The 17937-nt window shown below is 44.6% G+C and overlaps 1 protein-coding gene and 1 long non-coding RNA gene across 6 annotated transcripts in view; one reads left to right on the top strand and one right to left on the bottom strand.

Moving 5' to 3' along the window:
- The window catches only part of LOC142442690 (uncharacterized), a 133247-nt gene extending 118918 nt beyond the window's left edge, over nt 1–14329 (bottom strand). Inside the window, exon 1 of one of the 2 annotated variants that reach the window (XR_012783456.1) lies at nt 13942–14329. This is a non-coding gene — a long non-coding RNA (uncharacterized LOC142442690). The remainder of the gene's footprint in view (nt 1–13941) is intronic. The other variant, XR_012783457.1, reaches the window with a different exon arrangement.
- An 827-nt stretch (nt 14330–15156) lies between these two features.
- Nucleotides 15157–17937, top strand: part of CAMK2D (calcium/calmodulin dependent protein kinase II delta) — a 305138-nt gene continuing 302357 nt past the window's right edge. For 3 of the 4 annotated variants that reach the window (XM_075543888.1, XM_075543890.1, XM_075543889.1), the window contains exons 1-2: nt 15166–15517; nt 17061–17155. In XM_075543888.1, the coding sequence (XP_075400003.1) occupies nt 15453–15517; nt 17061–17155 (160 nt within the window). In that variant the 5' untranslated portion in view covers nt 15166–15452. Of the gene's footprint in view, nt 15518–17060; nt 17156–17937 lie in introns of all 4 variants that reach the window. The other variant, XM_075543891.1, reaches the window with a different exon arrangement.

Consider the following 17937-nt stretch of genomic DNA (forward strand, 5'->3'; position numbering starts at 1 on the left):
CCAACTCTATGGCAGTGAGTTTGTTTCATTTGTTTGAACCTAAAGTATTTGTTTGAAGATAGCATAAAATATAGGAACACATTGCTGCTTTTGAGAGATAGGGAAAGGATCTTTGTATTAGAGCATAAATTCTCAGTACCTAGGTTGTCAAAAGCTGTCCAAAATCTATTTTCAGATTCCTCAGGTGGGTTTGCCTCCAGTGAATTCATTTGATCATTGCCAATGAACAGTCGACCTCAGGCAGCATGCAGTGGGAAATAGATTACCCCCACCCCAACAGTCGGCCCAGGGAGTGCCGTTTTCGGGTTGTGCCTGGATGGTGCCTTGCTGGAGAACACCATCCTGGGGTCACATAATAAGTTCACTGCCTTCTCTTATCCAAGCTCCTATAGGACAGGGTAGAACTGTCCCTGTGGGCTTCTGAAACTGTAAAACTCTTTACCAAATTAGAAAGTCTCATCTTTCTCCCGGGGAGTAGTTGGTGGTTTTAAACTGCTGGTCTTGTGGTTAGCAGCCAAACTAATAATTACTTTATCACCAGGGTTCACATAGACATGAGTTATGCTCTGGATGACTTGGCCAGAGGGCCCTGGGCCAATTTTGTAAGCTCTTCTGACTAATGTAATGTACTCTTCTAGTCAGGTCTCGTTACCCCTTCTGTATCCCACTTGTAACTGATGTATTAATCAGCTGCCAATCGTGATTTGGTGACAGTTTCCTTTGTCCTCCCATATCTCTTAAATCTGTGAATCTCAGCAAACCCTGGGATATCATTATGACCTCGTGCTAATGGTCTCCCTCAGCTGCGAGATGTGTCTTTGTCTTTGTCATGTTTTTGTGTGTTTAAGACTTAATAAATGTTAATGAAGGCACAATTACAAGGATGGTGCAGGACTGAGCAGTGATTTGTTCTGTGGGGCACAGGGTCACTACGGGGCGGAACCGACTCGATGGCACTGAACAATAACAGCAGCAAATGTCCTCCTTACATTGTAGTTGAGGCTTGGAGTTCCCTTGGGACCCTATAGAACCTCCAATGCTACTGAGACACGGAGGAGGGGCAGGTGTACAGAGAAGGCGAGAGAGGAATTGGCTTTTGGAAATCTCTAATTAGAGGGAAATGAATGTCTGGCCAGGTGATTCTGAGTTGTCATTAGCATTTCCTATTTCAGCTGACCCCATTCTTACTGTTTTTCCTGGAACCTCAGGACTGTGTTCTTTGCTTCTAACAAATTGCGTTTGTGATTTTTTTTTTCCCTCAGGGACATACTTGGAGCTAACAGTGCTATTTGATACACTGATCAAGACCAAGGGCTTTACTCCACTGCTGTCCGGTTCATTCTGACTCTCAGTGACCTGATGGGTTGGAGTGAAATGTCTTAATATGGCTCTTTTACCCAAGCCTCTGTCACTCCCTCCCCATGATCAGGTGGGCTGATGCAAACAGGGCATGGGGAACACTGAGAGAGGGAACGGTCAGTTTTCGTTACCACCCTCCTGGCTGTAAGGATGGGCCATCTGTGAAGCAGCAGCAGAGTGAGAGAAACCCCTAGGCCCTTGGAAGAGCACGCTTCAGAACTCTATTTGGAGTGGCGGCAGGGAGACTGTGGCATGGAGACCCAGCCTATTGGGGTCCCTTCTCCCCAACTGGCCTGAGACGTTGGAACTATTGGGCAGAGTGACAGGCAGGCTGGCTTCTTGAACCATGAAGGCAAAGGCCAGGAGATCATGTGGCTGATGAACTGAAGACCAAAGAAAAACTAGGCTGCTGCCTGAGACCAGTAGCTAAATCCTTACTGTTTGCTGATCCTGACTTGGGATAACCTGTTGGTTTTCCTAATAAGCCCCTTCATGGTGAGAATTGTCTATGAGTTCTGTGGGGACATTATTCATTATTGCCCTGAGCCTAGATGTAGAGTGGAGGGGGGAAGAATGGTGACTATCCGGGTACATGAAAAGGATGGAGTGTGGAGACTTGTGGGATTCTTGCCTCATGGCGGCTGGGAAATCCAAGGAGGTCAGATATATCCCACTCCATGCCGTTTACTGCGCCTTTAAAGACAAAGGAGAACTGCCCATTAGAGTTTCTGAGATTGTAGACATTCATAGGAGCGGGTTTCAGGAAAAGGGTATGAAATGATACTGAGAAGTAAAGTTATTTAAGGATAGAAATGAATCCATTAAATAACCTAACAGAGGAGCTACGTTACATCATCTTGGGAGTGTTAACATGTTTGCGAGGCAAAGGCTGAGGACATCATGTAGTCATTTTTAAGAAAGGTATTACTGAATATCATCTGTGCGTGCCCATGATGGCATAAGAGCCCTGGTGGCAAACTAGGTTATGAGTCCGGCTGCTAACCTCAAGGAGCAGCAGTTTGGCTCCACCAATGATTCCAAGAAAGAAAAATGGGGCTCTCTGCTCCCAGATTTCCTGGCTCAGAATTCAAAGAAGTAGTTCTTGTCTGTCTTACAGTGTTGCTGTGAGTCGGAACAGACTCGATGGCGGTGAGTTTCATTCATTATGGCACGAGCCACGTGCCAGTGCTGGGGTGAAGATTGAACGGTAGTCCCCGCTACAAATGGGCCAACAGACTCCAGTATGGTGTGGTAAGTATAAGGGTGATACATGAAAGTCACTATGGGTTGCATTGTCGTCAATAGTTTAATAGGGCCCTTGTAACCAGAATCCTCCATTCTGTGATGTGTGGGAAATTCTAGCCTCTACACCTATGGTTATGGTCCCATTTTTAAGAAGTTATTTTGATGCTCATGAGGCAAGATGTGCATAGACTATATCTTGAGTCGTCTTAGGAGAGGGTGTGACTCAAGTCAACATCATTAGTCTCTTTGGGGATGTGGTCTGCAGATTAGCCATTGTATTTGATATCTGTGTTGATACAAGAACTAATGTTCTGCTTTAATTGGGGAAAGCAGAAATCTGGGTCCCAGAACAGTAGCAGACTAGACCTGGCCGCCTTACATGCACAAGTCATCAGAGTGTCCTCTACCAACCCTTTTGATGTCAGAGGGCAAAAACCACACCTCTATCAGAACCCGAGATGTGTGTGTATGACATCTTTGTGACGCCCTCACCTCCCCAAATGAGCATCCACATAGGCTGAGTGTTCCAGTGATGAACTCCAAGCAGGCGCCTGCTACTGTCCTGAAAGAAGGTTAGCCCAAGACTTGGAGTGCCACCTCGGTGATGTGATGGCTATGCGCGCTCCTTTGCTTGCCTAAGAGAGTGGGAACGTCTTTCAATTTGGTGTGTTGTGTATCTCTTTAGCTGTGTTGAGGAACTCTAGCAGTTTGCTCTCTTGCGTCTGGCCTATTACCGAACCCAATTCAACAGCTTGTGAGTCATCAGCCCAACTTACGGAATGAGGAGAATCCTACAGACAGGTGTCTGAACTGCAAATGGGGAACTTGCCATACTCCGCAGCCACATAAAGTCACTTCCTTTAGGGTCTGTGAGCTCTGTGAGAGACGTAGCAGCAGCTTGTAGAGCCCTGAGATGTACGGGTATGCACATACTAAAAGCTTTCATAACAAGGGCTATAATATTTTGGAAAGTTGGACAATTGGGATATCTTAACCTCTACCTCATTGGGACCAGCCTCAAGCAGATCCTTCTAAAGATTTCATTTTAGCATGAAAAAGATTTTTAATGAAGTTTTGTAGTAGATGCATGTGTGTTAGAGGACTATGCTCCACAGTTTCTGATGCCTGTTTTTTCCCCGCAGAAATTTGTTGCCAGGATGTTCTTCTGCATGCCTTTAGGGAGACTAAATCTCTACCTCTCAGTCACCAACTGATTGTTTACTTTTTTGCACTACCCACATACTTTAAAAGTTGCTATCTAACCAAAAGAGATTTTTTTAAACCTATATTTCTTATTTAATTTAATTTCTGGCCTTAATTATTTTAGCAGCGTTTTTGAGTATCAATGTGTGTTCCTGAAGGATCAAGTATATGAGGAAGATATCAAACGTTCATGTAAAATAGAATTTAGAGATGATGAAATTTTTCCATGAACTTTTTTGGGACCTCCCCATATCTAACATATTTGAAAGAAATAAGAGTTTTACTTATCTATGAGCAATATATCATTTGGACACTTATTTTTATGTTTATTAAAAATCATTTTTAAGTAACTGATAAAACAGATGAATTTTTTTCTATTATTAGCATTATTTTATAAAGTGTTCATCTCGTCTTCTACCAATTCATTTTATACTAATAGAAGATCCGTTAAATATGTTTATTATCTATTCATTTATAAAACCTATCTGCATCTGGCTCTATAGGTTAAACAATTATATCTAAAACCATCACTGTGCCAGAGTATTACAAAAAGTCAAACCCACTGCCATCAAGTCAATTCTGACTCATAGCAACCTATAAGGCAGGGTAGAGCTGGCTCTGTGGGTTTCTGAGACTGTTACTCTTTACCGGAGTTGAAAGTCTCCTCTTTCTCTTGCAGGGTGGCTGGAACTCTTGAACTGCTCGCTCTGCAGTAAGCAGCCTCCTACACCACCAGGGCTCCTAAACAGCATTAGTTAACTAGAAACGAAACAGCAGACTTTTCTCCCTTTGCCTCCAATTCTACAAAGAAGACTGGTTCTAATAAAATTCTTATAGGAATCTAGTTATGACTGGGATCCCCATTTCCAGGAACAATCAACACTATTTCTGTTTTTTCCTGTCTTGTAACTTTGCAATCAAGGAAATCAATAAATGGACATATCTGTCCGTCTTCATTTAAGGGTGGAAAACATTTGCCTTCTTGATGAGACTTGGGATTTTTAATTCCACTCAAAGCACTGAGAGAAAAAACCACACTTTTCTCTTTGGTTTTCATGATGCATTTATGTGCAATGATTATTTTCAGACTATCTCCTATCACTATCCTAATGTTTGACATATGATCAAATCACATAGAAGGGATGGGATACATTTAGAATAAGATTTAGGTCTAAAATAATTTCATTGGTTAAAGATTAGTGCCCTACCTAATGATAGCTCTCTGCTAACTGCCACTTTTCAAAGTACACCCGACTTCCAACCTTTGCTTGCTCTTATTCCCTTACCAGTAGCGAAGTGCAAAATTCAAAGCAGAATGCAGTTTGCAAAACACTAGAAGAAGTGCACAGGCTGGCCACAATTCTCCTATGATTATCCTACATCAATTAAGAACCCTAACAGGCTACTGGCTAGATTCCCACCCTCCCCCTAATTACTCTTCATTGCATTTTTTTAATGCTAACATTTTCATTACATCAGTGGTTCTCAACTTTCCTAATGCCGCACCTTTAATATAGTTCCTCATGTTGTGGTGACCCTCCCAACCATAAAATTATTTTCATTGCTACTTCATAACTGTAATTTTGCTACTGCTATGAATCGTAATGTAAATATCTGATATGCAGGATGCATGAGGCGACCCCTGTGAAGGGTCATTCGACCCCCAAAGGGGTTGCGACCCACAGGTTGAGAACCACTGCATCACATTGATGTGTGTTTTCACAATAAGACCTAGTAATTTGAAACTTTCACCAACTATGTTTTATTACTAAATAATATTTATTAGGCCAATATTCCCCTGAGGAGCACGGTTGGAGAAAGAGCTCAGTGCTTGGTTGCTAATGGCAAGGTTGGCAGTTTGAACCCACCAGCCTCTGTGCAGGAGAAAGACGCGGTAGTCTTTAGGACCGCTGTGTTGGAACCAACTCAATGAAGTGGTTTTCTTCTTCCCTCATAGACATTAATGCCAATAGAATTGGTACTAGATCATTTTCCCTAGCTGTCACCATTAATGTATACATGTGTATACCTGCTTTTAATCATAGGATAATCTGAAGAATTTATAGCAAAATAATTGCTCTTGTAGTAACTCTCAACTTTTAACATTTACCAAACCCAAAAACACAGGTTAGTCCCAATTTATGATAGATGGGTTTCTGTTCCAATGCCTCCGGCAAAATTGGATCTGATGTAAGTCAAGTATTTCTTGTTTTTCTTTTTCAGTTTTCATAACCTGCTCTATGGCCGTACATTGAGCAGCAAATGATAACACTGAGTATCTACCATGACCATCTGAAAACGTTAATATCTGCAAATCATATGCCACAGCATCATATGTAGTGCACATTACAAATGATATGTGCAAAAAGCAAACTAGTTATAAGTGCAATTTGTTGTAAGTTGAATATATCATAAATTGAGAATTCTCATGAATTAGTTTCCTCACTCATTAAAATCCATATAAACTTTGTTATGGGACCTGGTGGCACTGTTGTTGGACTAATCACTGAGAAGCCAGCAGGTGAAACCTACCAACTGTCCTGAGGAAGAACGACAAGACTACCTGCTCCGTAATGATTTAGAGCCTAGCAATCCTATAGAAGCTTCCTGTGGGTTGAAATTGACTTGAAGGCAGTGGACTGGGCTATTATGTGCCAGGCAGCGTTTAGGTAGTGAGGTGAACAAAACACACAATGGCCGTGCCTTCATGAAGGTTGTTTGATAGCAGGAAAGTATAACAAAAGAAACACAAATGTAAAATTTCTCATTGCTAAATTGTCCGAAACTAGTGAATTTTTTTATATACTGTACAGGGTTGCTGAGAGTTGAAACAGTCTGAATTGCAATAGTTGCCTGTGGACCTGGAGCCCTACTTGTGTAGTAGTCACAGGTAGTGCCGTTAACCACAGGGTCAGCAGTCTGAAACCACCAACCACTTTGTGGGGCAAGACAAGGCTTTCTATTCTAGTAAAGAACTACAGTCTTGGAAATCCACAGGGGCAATTCTATCCTGTTCTACAGGGTCTCCGTGGGTCAGAATTGACGTGTGTGAGAATGGCAGCGTGTGAGTAAGTGAGTGAGTGTGGGAATGAGTGAGTGACCGAGAGCGATGGGTCTAAGGAGAGGAGAGATAAAAATAATCATAGCACAAGTGATCATAATCTTACAATCACCAAGCCAAAGCAGCTGCCCAGTTTGTGTCAGAGTAGAACTGTGTTCCTTTGTTCAATGGCTGATTTGTCATGAGTAGATGACAAGTCTTTCTTCAGAAGTGTTTCTTGGTGAATCAACCCTTGCACTCATGCAGTAAATCATGGTATAAAACGGTCCATGTTAAAAGCCTATCCAGTCACTATCACCCACCAATGTCTTATTCTGTTGTACATGGGAATCTGTTGTACGTTGTGAATAGGAACTGACACAATAGAACCTAACAACACTTTGCTTTCCTACTTTTAAAAATGCTTTTAAAATTAATTTTCAATTTATAAAACTATCACATACTCATTTTAGAGTATTTCTACATAGAAAATAAAAATTGGGTAACTGTTTATTAATAAAACTTGATCTTGTCAATGGAAATATTAACCCAGATCTGCATTACCAAAGTCAAACTCATTGCTGTCGAGTAGATTCCAGATCAGAGACATCCTACTGGACAGAGGAGAACGTCCTTATAGTTTGTCCAAGGCTGTAAGCCTTTACAGAAGGAAGCTGCCAGATTTTTCTTCAAGGAGCAGCTGGTGGGGTTGAGGACTTTTTAGCTAAACCACTGAGCACTTAACCACTGTGCCACCAGGGCTCCTTGGTTCATCATGAAAGACAGCTACATTGAAGAAAGAATAAAATAATCATGATTGCCTCTATATTCCCCTTTTGTTCATGGGATCAGTTTGAGTATATATGATGAAGTTCAATTACATTTTGGCACCGAACCCAAGTAAGGTTATGGGTCTGCATCTTGTTACAGTTTAACTCCATTGGGTGCAGTAGTTTAGCAGTGAGAATTCCTGCTAGTGAAAAGATTCAGCAAGCAGCTCCCATAAGATTAAACTCAAACCAAATCCACAGTCATTTAGCTCATTCTGACCCATAGCAAACAATCCTACAGGCAGGTCTATTATAGCATGGCGCTGTGGCCTAGGCCTTGGATCGCAAACTTTAAGGTCTGTGGTTCAGACTCAGCCGCCTCTGCTCAGGAGAAAGATGAAGCTGTCTGCTCCTATTTACAGTCCACTTCTATCGGGGTCACTGCGAGTCGGAATTGAATTGAATTGAATTGAACTGAACTGAATTGAATTGAAGTGGGTTTGGGAGGTGTGGTGGTGGTGGTGGTGGTGGTAGTGGTGTATGTGTTTATGTGTGTGTGTGTGTGTGTGTGTGTATTTTGGATTATGAGTCAGAATCAATGATAGGGCACATGACAACACACTCCTGAGATAATAGTGAAGTAGAACTCACAAAATCTTTGACTTGATTGCTTTTTAAAGGTGTTTAGACTCCAGAAATCACTTCCAATATTTGTTTAAATAAGATAAATATCTTTAGCTTTAGATAAAGATCAAGAAACAATATAATACATATATAGACCAACCAAATGATTAAAAATATTATTCTTGTATTATTTAATAATACATTGGCATTAAAAGTTGGTAATGTTCTCTTTATTAACCTACACAATGATCACAAAAATTCACAATCACATACATTTCAAGTAACTGAGGAAAATACTGTAATTACTTAGACTTCATTACTTAAATATTTAAAAAGATAATTCCTTCATAGGGCTATACAATTTTATATTATTTTATTTATTGTTTTAATTTCACTTTCCCTGTTTCATTTTTGGATTCAGAGATGCCATATTTGCTACATATTTAAAATATTGTGGTAGTTACATAATCTGGTGTCAATTTGAGGATTAAGGGTTTAGGAGTGGAGTCTAGCCTGTCAATCAGGATATAACCAATGCGGCCTCTGTGTAAGCATGAATTCTCCTGAGAATTCTGGGAACTCCTGTATTTCCTCCTTGGAGGCGTGAGATACTCTCTCTGCCTATTCCCTGGGAGGCATTTTTTGAGGAGAAGCCACACGAAACTCCTCTGATGCAGCTAGAACTCTAGGAGCTGGAGGAACCACGTGGATAAGCCTGCCAGGGCTGAGAGGCTGACAGTGCCAATGGATCCACAAGACTGCCCACCTACTGGCCTGAGATCTTTCTGCATTTGGCATCATTGCATGTGCTTCATGAGTCTGAAGGACTGTAAGATTGGTATTGGACATACAGGGCTACTATCAGACTTGTGGACTTGATCTGGATTGGGCTGGAATGTTTCCTCAATATTCAATTGCTCTTGTATATACACTTTTGAGTGTCTATGAATTTGTTGACCCATACTAACATTAATATGTATTCAGTAATTAGCGTAGATAAAACAAATTTCCCAAATTCGTAGCCTAAATATTTTTATTTAGATATAGGATTTTTCTCTTTGCAATTGTGTGTTTCTTTTTTGGTGTCTTATCTAACACAATGTTATAAGGGTTTTTTATGACTTGATGTGTTAGATAGGATTCTCTAGAGTCAAAACCAGATTGCTAGTAATTATACATATATTCATAAAGATATGTATATATAACACAAAAAATGAACCATTAAATTATATACAGATAGATAATACAAGAAATGAGCAGTTAAATTATAAATGATAAAGCAGTGAGACACTAGTAGCCCTTTAAGTCTTGAGGGTCGCAAGTTCCTTCAGGTCCTGCTTCGGCCCGATCTCATATATACCACTTCCATTTAACAATGGAGTGTTGCTGCGCACGTCCATCTTTATGATTCCATGGGTCAGACAATACCCAGTTCACGATAGGTAGTTCAGGCCTCATGGTGACTTGGTGGCCCATGGTGAGGCGTTCAGTCTCCACCAAGGCCCAGTAACAGGACAACAGCTGTTTTTCAAAGGGGTAGTAGTAGTTTGCAGAGGATGGCAGGACTTTACTCCAAAATCCCAATGGTCTATGCTGTGATTCACCAATAGGGGTCTGCCAAAGATTCCACACTACACCTTTATCTACAACTGACACCTCTAGCACCATTGGATCAGTTGGATCATATGGTCCCATTGGCAAAGCAGCTTGCAAGGCACCATGAACCCATTGAAGAGCCTTATCTTGTTCTGGGCCCCACTCAAAATTGGAGGCTTTTCATGTCACTTGATAATTAGGTCGAAGTAGAACACCCAATTGAGGGATATGTTACCTCCAAAATCCGACGAGGCCCACTAGGCGTTGTGCCTCTTTTTAGTCATTGGGAGTGCTAAATGCAGTAGCTTATCCTTTACTTTATTAGGAATATCTCGACATGTCCTACACCACTGGACCCCTAGAAATTTTACTGATGTGGAGGGTAGCTGAATCTTCGTTGGGTTACTTTCCCAACCTCTTGTACGCAGATATTGTACCAATGAATCTAGTCTTTGATACATTCTCCTTAGTGGGTCCAATCAGCATAATGTCATCAATACAATGGACCAGTGTGACATTTTGTGGAATAGACAAGTAGTCAAGGTCCCTGCGGATTAAATTATGGCACAGGGCAGAAGAGTTGATGTACTCCTGGGGGAGAGTTGTGAATGTATATTGTTGCCCCTGCCAGGTGAAGGCAAACTGCTTCTGGTGGTCCTTTTAAACTGGTATTGAGAAGAAGGCATTAGCCAGATCAATAGCTGCATACCACGTACCAGGATAAGTATTAATTTGCTCAGCAATGTAATCACATCTGGGATGGCAGATGTAATTGGAGTCACCACCTGGTTAAGTTTACGATAATCCACTGTCATTCTCCAGGATCCATCTGTCTTCCTTACAGGCCAAAGAGGTGAGTTAAATGGGGATGTGGTAGGAATCACCACCCCTGTATCTTTCAAGTCTTTGATGGTGGCACTGATCTCTGCAATCCCTCTAGGAATGCGGTACTGCTTTTGGTTTACTATTTTCCTAGGTAATGGCAATTCTAATGGTGTCCACTTGGCCTTTCCTACCATGATAGCCCTTATTCCACATTTCAGGAATCCAATATGGGGTGCTGCCAGTTACTAAGTATGTCTATTCCAATGATGCATTCTGGAATTGGGGAAATAACCACAGGATGGGTCCGGGGGCCCACTGGGTCCACAGTCAGGCATACCTGAGCTAAAACTCCATTGATAACTTGACCTCCATAAGCCCCCACTCTGACTGGTGGGCCTTCTAAACATTTTGGGTCTCCTGGAATTAGTGTCAGTTCTGAGCCAGTGTCCAGTAATCCCTGAAAAGTTTGATTATTTCCATTCCCTCAATGAACAGTCACTTTTGTGAAAGCCGCAGGTCCCTTTGGGGAAGGCTAGAAGAAAGACTAACAGTATACGCCTTCAGGAATGTAGCAAGGTCCTCCCTCAAAGAGACCCGGCCTCCCCCTCATTGAAGGGGTTGTGGGTCTGTAAACTGGCTCAGGTCTATTCTGCTGTTCACCTGATCTACCATTTGTTCGCCTGTACAGATCATGTAAATATTTAGTAGGTTTCCCATCTATTTCATTCCTAGGGACACCGTGGCTAAGTAGCCAATGCCATAATTCCACACGAGACAGGCTGCTTTGATTACTACTGAAACCTTATTGTCTATCATAACCACATCCACCCTGTCTCTGTTATTCAGTGCTGACACCTGCCCACTACCATCACAGGGACCAATCAGCCTCATTGTGGGCAAATGTTGGAGTTTGCTTAGGGCAGTGCCCACTGTTAATCCTGGTGCACATAAAATAGCAATTACAAGAGTCTTAAGAGATTCTGGGGCCCACTTCACAGACTTGTTCCTTATGGTTGTGGTAAAGGGTATGTCCTCAGGACACCCCCTTTTTGGGTCTATGGGAATATCCTGTAGATCCATTCTGACATACCAATTTCTCTAAGCTTTTGAATGCCTTCCTCTACAGTGTACCAAGGTAGGTCAGGTACTTCAAGTTGGTCTAATTTAGGCCAACCGGCAGTCCATGCTTCATTGAACCAACCAAATAAAGAATTAGATCCCTTTTTAGCCTCTCTCACAGAGATATTGAAAGAAGAGTCTGTGCTTAGGGGTCCCATATCCAGAAACTCAGACCAGTCTAATATTACGTTTTGTGCACCAGTATCCCTCACCCTTAGTAACCATTCCCAGGGATATTCCCCAGGCTTATGCTTGTACATGTTTGAAAACTTGAGCAGGTTTTTATGAGTATAGTGTGCTTCTTCTTGGATAATCATCTCAATCTCACCTTTAGGAGGTTTCTGAGACTTAATTTTAGTGACAGGTCTAGCGGAAATAATGGGTGGTGAGGGTGTTTTCTGGGTGCTCTCAGCAATATCTTGCGAGGCATCTCCCTCAGGCAATGCTACTGATGCAGCCCCACCTGGCATATCAACTTGAATAGTTTGGCTAATCTGCTCAGGTGTTTGTAAGGGCTCAATATCCTCCTCTTCTGGATCATCAGTCCATATGTTCCCATCCCATGTTTCAGGGCCCCAACTTTTCCCAGTCAATGACATTACTTTGGTTTCAGACACTGCTCTAGATCTGCAATTCAGCTGTCGTTGCAATTCAGCCACTCCCATAAGGAGACTCTGAACCTGGTTCTCAGCAATGTCAGCTCTTTTACTAGAGGAGAGAAGGCCCTCCTTTGCAGCACAGATGGAAGTTTTCAAATCCCTTAGTCTGCACCTGAGGCGCGCTTTTGAGGCTCTGAGACCATCCCTCTCCTTAATCACACTTCCCATTGTAAGAAGGGCCAGCCAACCAGCTTCCCTCTACTCGTCATCCTTAGAAAAGTCCTGGAAAATATCAAACATACGATTACTCAGAGCCTCTCCTTTAAGCAGCATCTCATCTTTCGGTGGTGCTGCTTTAGGCATTATCTTTGCTACTTCACACCATGGATTATGAGGAGGAGCACACTCATCAGTGCTTTGGGGTGTTGAACTAGCATTAGTGCTGTTAAGACTAATCAGGTTGGAGAGATGATTTAAGAAACCATATTTATGGTTTTAATTCTCTAGAAGTACTCCTGGTACCAAAATGTGTTAGACAGGGTTCTCTAGATAGACAAAACCAGATTGCTAGTAATTATATATATATAATCATATTTATATATAAATTAAATATAAAATTATATATATAGATATATAACACAAGAAATGAACCATTAAATTATATATAGCCAGATAATACAGTAAATGAACAGTTAAATTATAAACTATAAACAGTGAGACACTAGCAGTCCTTTAAGTCTTGAGGGCCGCAAGTCTTGGAAACAAAAACATGTATATTTCAATTTTGTTTTAGGAAGCATCAAAATTATGAACATTTTGAGTCATTCGTAAGATAAGTATTGGTAGAATTCATTCCTCAGGTGAGGACATATATTGGTTGAATTCATTCCTCAGGTGAACCTACATATATTGTGTGACCATGGGCAAGGTAATTAATTCGTAGCCCCCAAGGAGCAAGTGACAACCTGTTTCAGGTATCTGCAAGTTAGCTTTTGCTTTCTTTCCAGAGGTAAAATTTTGTTGCCATGATGAATGCTAATGAGCAAACTAGCAATAGAATTGCTAAATCTTTATCGTCTGTGTTGAAGAGATACCAATTTAAAAAACTACTCATAAATTGTGTATTGTGGTCTGTCCCTAATCTGCAACCACATACTTTATATTAAAGACACAGGGAGGGAAGGAAGGGCCAAGCTTTGTTTAAGTAATCACCCATAATTGCATTTATTTGAAAACGTAATGCATAACTGTTTTTTCTCGTATGTGCTAGAACAATGACAGATCTGAAAATACAGGGGGACGCGCAACTAAAACTAAGCAGCTTTTCAGAGGTCCATTTATTCAGCTCACACACGCGGATACCACTTGGGTCAGAGCTTAGCGCAAACAAGCAAAGCACACTCGTCCTCTGGACGCTTTGCAAAGCGAAACGCGCAAGAGGTGTTCGCGAGAAGTCGGTGACGTCATCCCCCGCCGGGTCGCGTGACCGACACCAGCCCTTTTACTTCCCCGCGTGAGCGCGCCAAGTCTCGCGAGAACTCGCTTTACTATCAGAACTTACTGAGGTTGCGGGGAGTTACTCCCAAGCGAAGGGAAGGTGTGGCTGGGCGGCGGCGCCGCGGCACTCACACGGTTCACACATGCCTGAAGCCAGGGCCTTCGGGGAGTGCCAGCGTCCGAGCCGCCGGGCCTGTTAGCAGGCTGGCAGGGTCGCAGGCACGCCCGTCGCGGAACGTGGCGCGCGGGCCGGGGTCGCCCCGCGCGAACGGGGCTGCGGGCGAGGAAGTAGACAGACTCGCGCCGGGCGCCGGCAAGCTGGCGGCGCGGTGAGCGCGGCGTCCGTCGGGTGGGACCCCCGCGGGCGGCCGGCCGCTGGCTGAGGGGAGCCGGGAGCTTGCGGTGGAAGCTGCCCACATCCGGCCTCGGCGTAGCGGCCGCGCCCCTCGCCCTCCCACTGGGGACTGCGCTCCGGGGAGGGAGCTCGAGCCCGCTCGCCCCGCGCTCAGCGCTCCCAGCAGGCTGGGGGGTCCTTGGCACACCTATGTCCGTCCGCCCGCTGCCCCGACGGCTCCGGAGTTGCCCCACAGCCTCCCACGACGTCACTCCCCGTTGGGGCAGCAGCCTTCCTGAGGGTTTTCAGAGGCTAATCGTGCCAGCCCGTCTCATTCACCTAAGCCTGCCCCCCCGCCCCCCGACTGTCCTCCTCCCACCTGGCCTCTCCCGAGAGGGTGCGGGTGCGCGCGTGTCCCGCGGGAGGGAGGGAGGGCGAGCGCCCCGGAGCGCCGGCGCTGGGAGCGCTAGAGGGGGGTGTGGGGCGGGCGGGGAGGGGGCTTCGCCCGCGCGGGAGGGCTGGCCGGGCGGGAGGAGGCGGCGCTGGGAAAGAGGCGGAGGCCCGGGGACAGCCCAGTCGGCTTTCGCCGGAGCCGAACGGACGCGGCGCGAGCTAGCGAGCGAGCGCCTTCTCGCCGGGCTCCACCGCTCGCGGAGCCGTGCGCTGCTCGTTTGCGAGCCGGAGACTGCTTGGGTCCGCCTGTGCCGCCGCTGCCCCGCGGGGTGAGGCCGGCTGAGCCCCGCGCCCGCTGACAGCCGCAGTCGGGCTCCGGAGGTCCGGCTAGGCTCCGGGCCTCGGTCCCCTGGGCACTCCGCCTCTGCGGGTCCCCTTCCCTCCGCCGCGCCCCCTCCTCTGCCGCGTGCGGAACGTTCCCCAACTGCTCGCCTCTACCCGTCCAGGCGCTTCTTCCATTTTCGGGGCCCCCCTCTTACTGAGTCCCTTGCCCTTCCACAGTTGGGGAGAGGGGCTTGACCAAGGCGTCCCCGAGAAGAAGGAAGCAAGCGAGGCCTGGAGGAGGATTCGGATCGCCGGACCTGGGGAAGAGACCCCACGCCACCCTTTCGGGTCATCTTCCCTCCCGCCCCGCCCCTGCGCGCACTCCCTCCCGGGCGAGCTACTTTCGGACGAGAAAAGTGAGCGCAGCCCTCGGTGACAGCACTGCGGGGCCAGTCCCGGGAAGCCGCACGTCCGCCCGCTCTCCTCCCGCACACTGCCAGCCAGGGGCGCCGCCAGGACCCAGGATGGCTTCCACCACCACCTGCACCAGGTTCACCGACGAGTACCAGCTCTTCGAGGAGCTCGGAAAGTAAGCGCTTTTGCCCGGCATCTCGTGTCCCCTTTCTGGCAGAGGGCGGGTGGCATTGTCCCCTACCCACTGGCCTCCACCATTGGGCGAAGGAGTTTGGGGGACCAAAGGGGAGGGAAGAAACCCCTGGCTTTTCAGCTCTGGCTGCCTTAGGAAGGGGCCGAGGGCAGAGGAGGGAAAGACCCCATCCCTACAGTGACCCATTCTCCTAGTCCAGGGCCTGGCACCCCCACCCCCTATTTCCCCCTCTGTTTCAGGAAAGACTGAATTTATGATCTCTGCAGTTGTAGCTGTCATCCTGAGGAGTGTGTGTGGTGTGAGGGCGTGCGTACGCGCACGCTTGCATGTTCCTGTGTGTGTGTGTGTGTGTAGAGGAAACAAGAATCCATGTAAAATGCAACATAGATCGTGTTGGTTAGCCAACCCAGGAGCGGATGAGAACTCACTGCCCCAGAAGGTGCCATATTTACTGATGCCGAAAGTTCAACTTGGTGTAGTCTATTTGCATCTAGTAGTTCTCTCCAGGAAAGGGGCCACCCAGTGGAACCCAGCTCCTTGCCCCATATCCACTGTTAGTCTTTGCACTAGATTGCTTGCATACCTTCATCCTTCTCAGGATTTACGTGTGCATCTTTGCATTTGAGAGGAGGATTTAATTCCAAGGGCTCCAGGAAAGCCCGCTGGAGACCCTGAGAGCACTTCCCAAGGCTAGCCTGGCTTTATGCAAAACAGCCTCCTACACCAGACTGCAATAACTACTTGGATCTGTACAGGAAGGGGGCAGGAAGCCTACTGAGTCCTCTGTAAAGGGACCTCAAGGCCCAGCCCTGGATGTTGATTTATGTAGCAGCGAACCAATTTCTCTATGGCTACTTTCCACTATGAGGAAAGGGCGCTGGCTTATTATATACATTTGAATTGAAGAAAGTGTACATTGAAATGTAGTGAAAACTCTAGCTGTATGTATTGTCTGTTGTTACAAACATGGAGAATATGTTGGAAGAGCAGCTTAATCCAAATCTCTCCCCTCCCCCAGTCCAAAAGAAGACACAGAAATCACCCTGCCAGGATTTGTTCAGTCACCCAAATTTGCAAAAGCTTAATATTTTAATCAATCGTCATATCACTTAATTGGAGCCACATTATTCCCCCTCCTACCTAACAAGTAGGCACCAGAGTGTTTGTTGCCTCTCCTCCTCAGCTCAGCTCAGCTCTTTGCAGGGTTACCTCAGAGCATTTGGCACTGTGTGAGTGTGAATTATAAAATGTTTTCAGATTTCATGTGCAAACAGGAGCTGTCAGAATTGACAGTGCCTGTCATGTTGTTGATGAATTATGTGGGCTTCCCCTTAAATAACAATTGAAAGACGGTTGGGGTTTCCAGGAAGAATTGTTCATTTTTTGGTACTTACTGTAGTGCACTGACATTTGACCATGCACTAAACTCAGTAGCAATGCTCAGATAGTTGATATTTTTTCTCTATGGGGAGAGGATCAGAACTGATTATACTCATGACTCCACTCCTTCATTATTGGTTTTCAGGGGGGCATTCTCTGTGGTGAGAAGATGTATGAAAATCCCTTCTGGACAAGAATACGCTGCCAAAATTATCAACACCAAAAAGCTCTCTGCTAGGGGTGGGTATTTTCAACCACATATATGTTAATTTTCTACTTGTCCTGTTGATTGTTCTGTTGTATGTAAATGTATCATGTAGTTATAATGGAATTGTAGATTTAGGTATCATTTACTTATTGGGGTTTTTTCCTTCTTGGATGACTCTAGGTTTGTACACTTTTAAAGTGAATGAACAAATATAATTGTTATTAATTAATAAATTGTTATTAAAAGTCTATCTGTCCTATGAGCAACAGCATTATTAATCATACTTTAAAGCTAAAAAAAAGTCACTAAGCCCATTTTGCCTTCAGTTATGCTGTGAAATAACTTTCAGAAGGACTCTGGGATGGAAAATAGAAGTTCCCCAATTGTCATAATTCTCTTTTGCTTTTGAGAGAAGAAAATAGGTCATAGCTCAGTTGAATCGTTATATATTTCCATTGTAATTACACTTGAACTTAATTCACTAAGGCATATTTAACAGTAACAGTAAATTACGGTTGCTATATTCTAGGAAGTTCAGATGGATTCTGGTGTTTTTGCGTGCATTTCAGGCCTTTATTTACTTGTCTGCATTGAGTCTTCTCGTAATGCATTTTACACATGCAATTTGTAGCCACAGAGATAATTCATAGTCATAAAATAGCTGTTGACATAAGCAGAAAAAAAACCTAAACCCCAAACTTGGAGGGACCTTACGGGGATCTTTCTGTCTTACCACACTTATGTGAAAATACTCACAGCCAAACAGCATCCCCAGTCCTGTGGGCGCATGTCCACAGTATTGCTATTAGAATTA

The sequence above is a fragment of the Tenrec ecaudatus genome, chromosome 3, assembly GCF_050624435.1.
Source record: "Tenrec ecaudatus isolate mTenEca1 chromosome 3, mTenEca1.hap1, whole genome shotgun sequence".
In the NCBI taxonomy this organism is placed as follows: domain Eukaryota; kingdom Metazoa; phylum Chordata; class Mammalia; order Afrosoricida; family Tenrecidae; genus Tenrec; species Tenrec ecaudatus.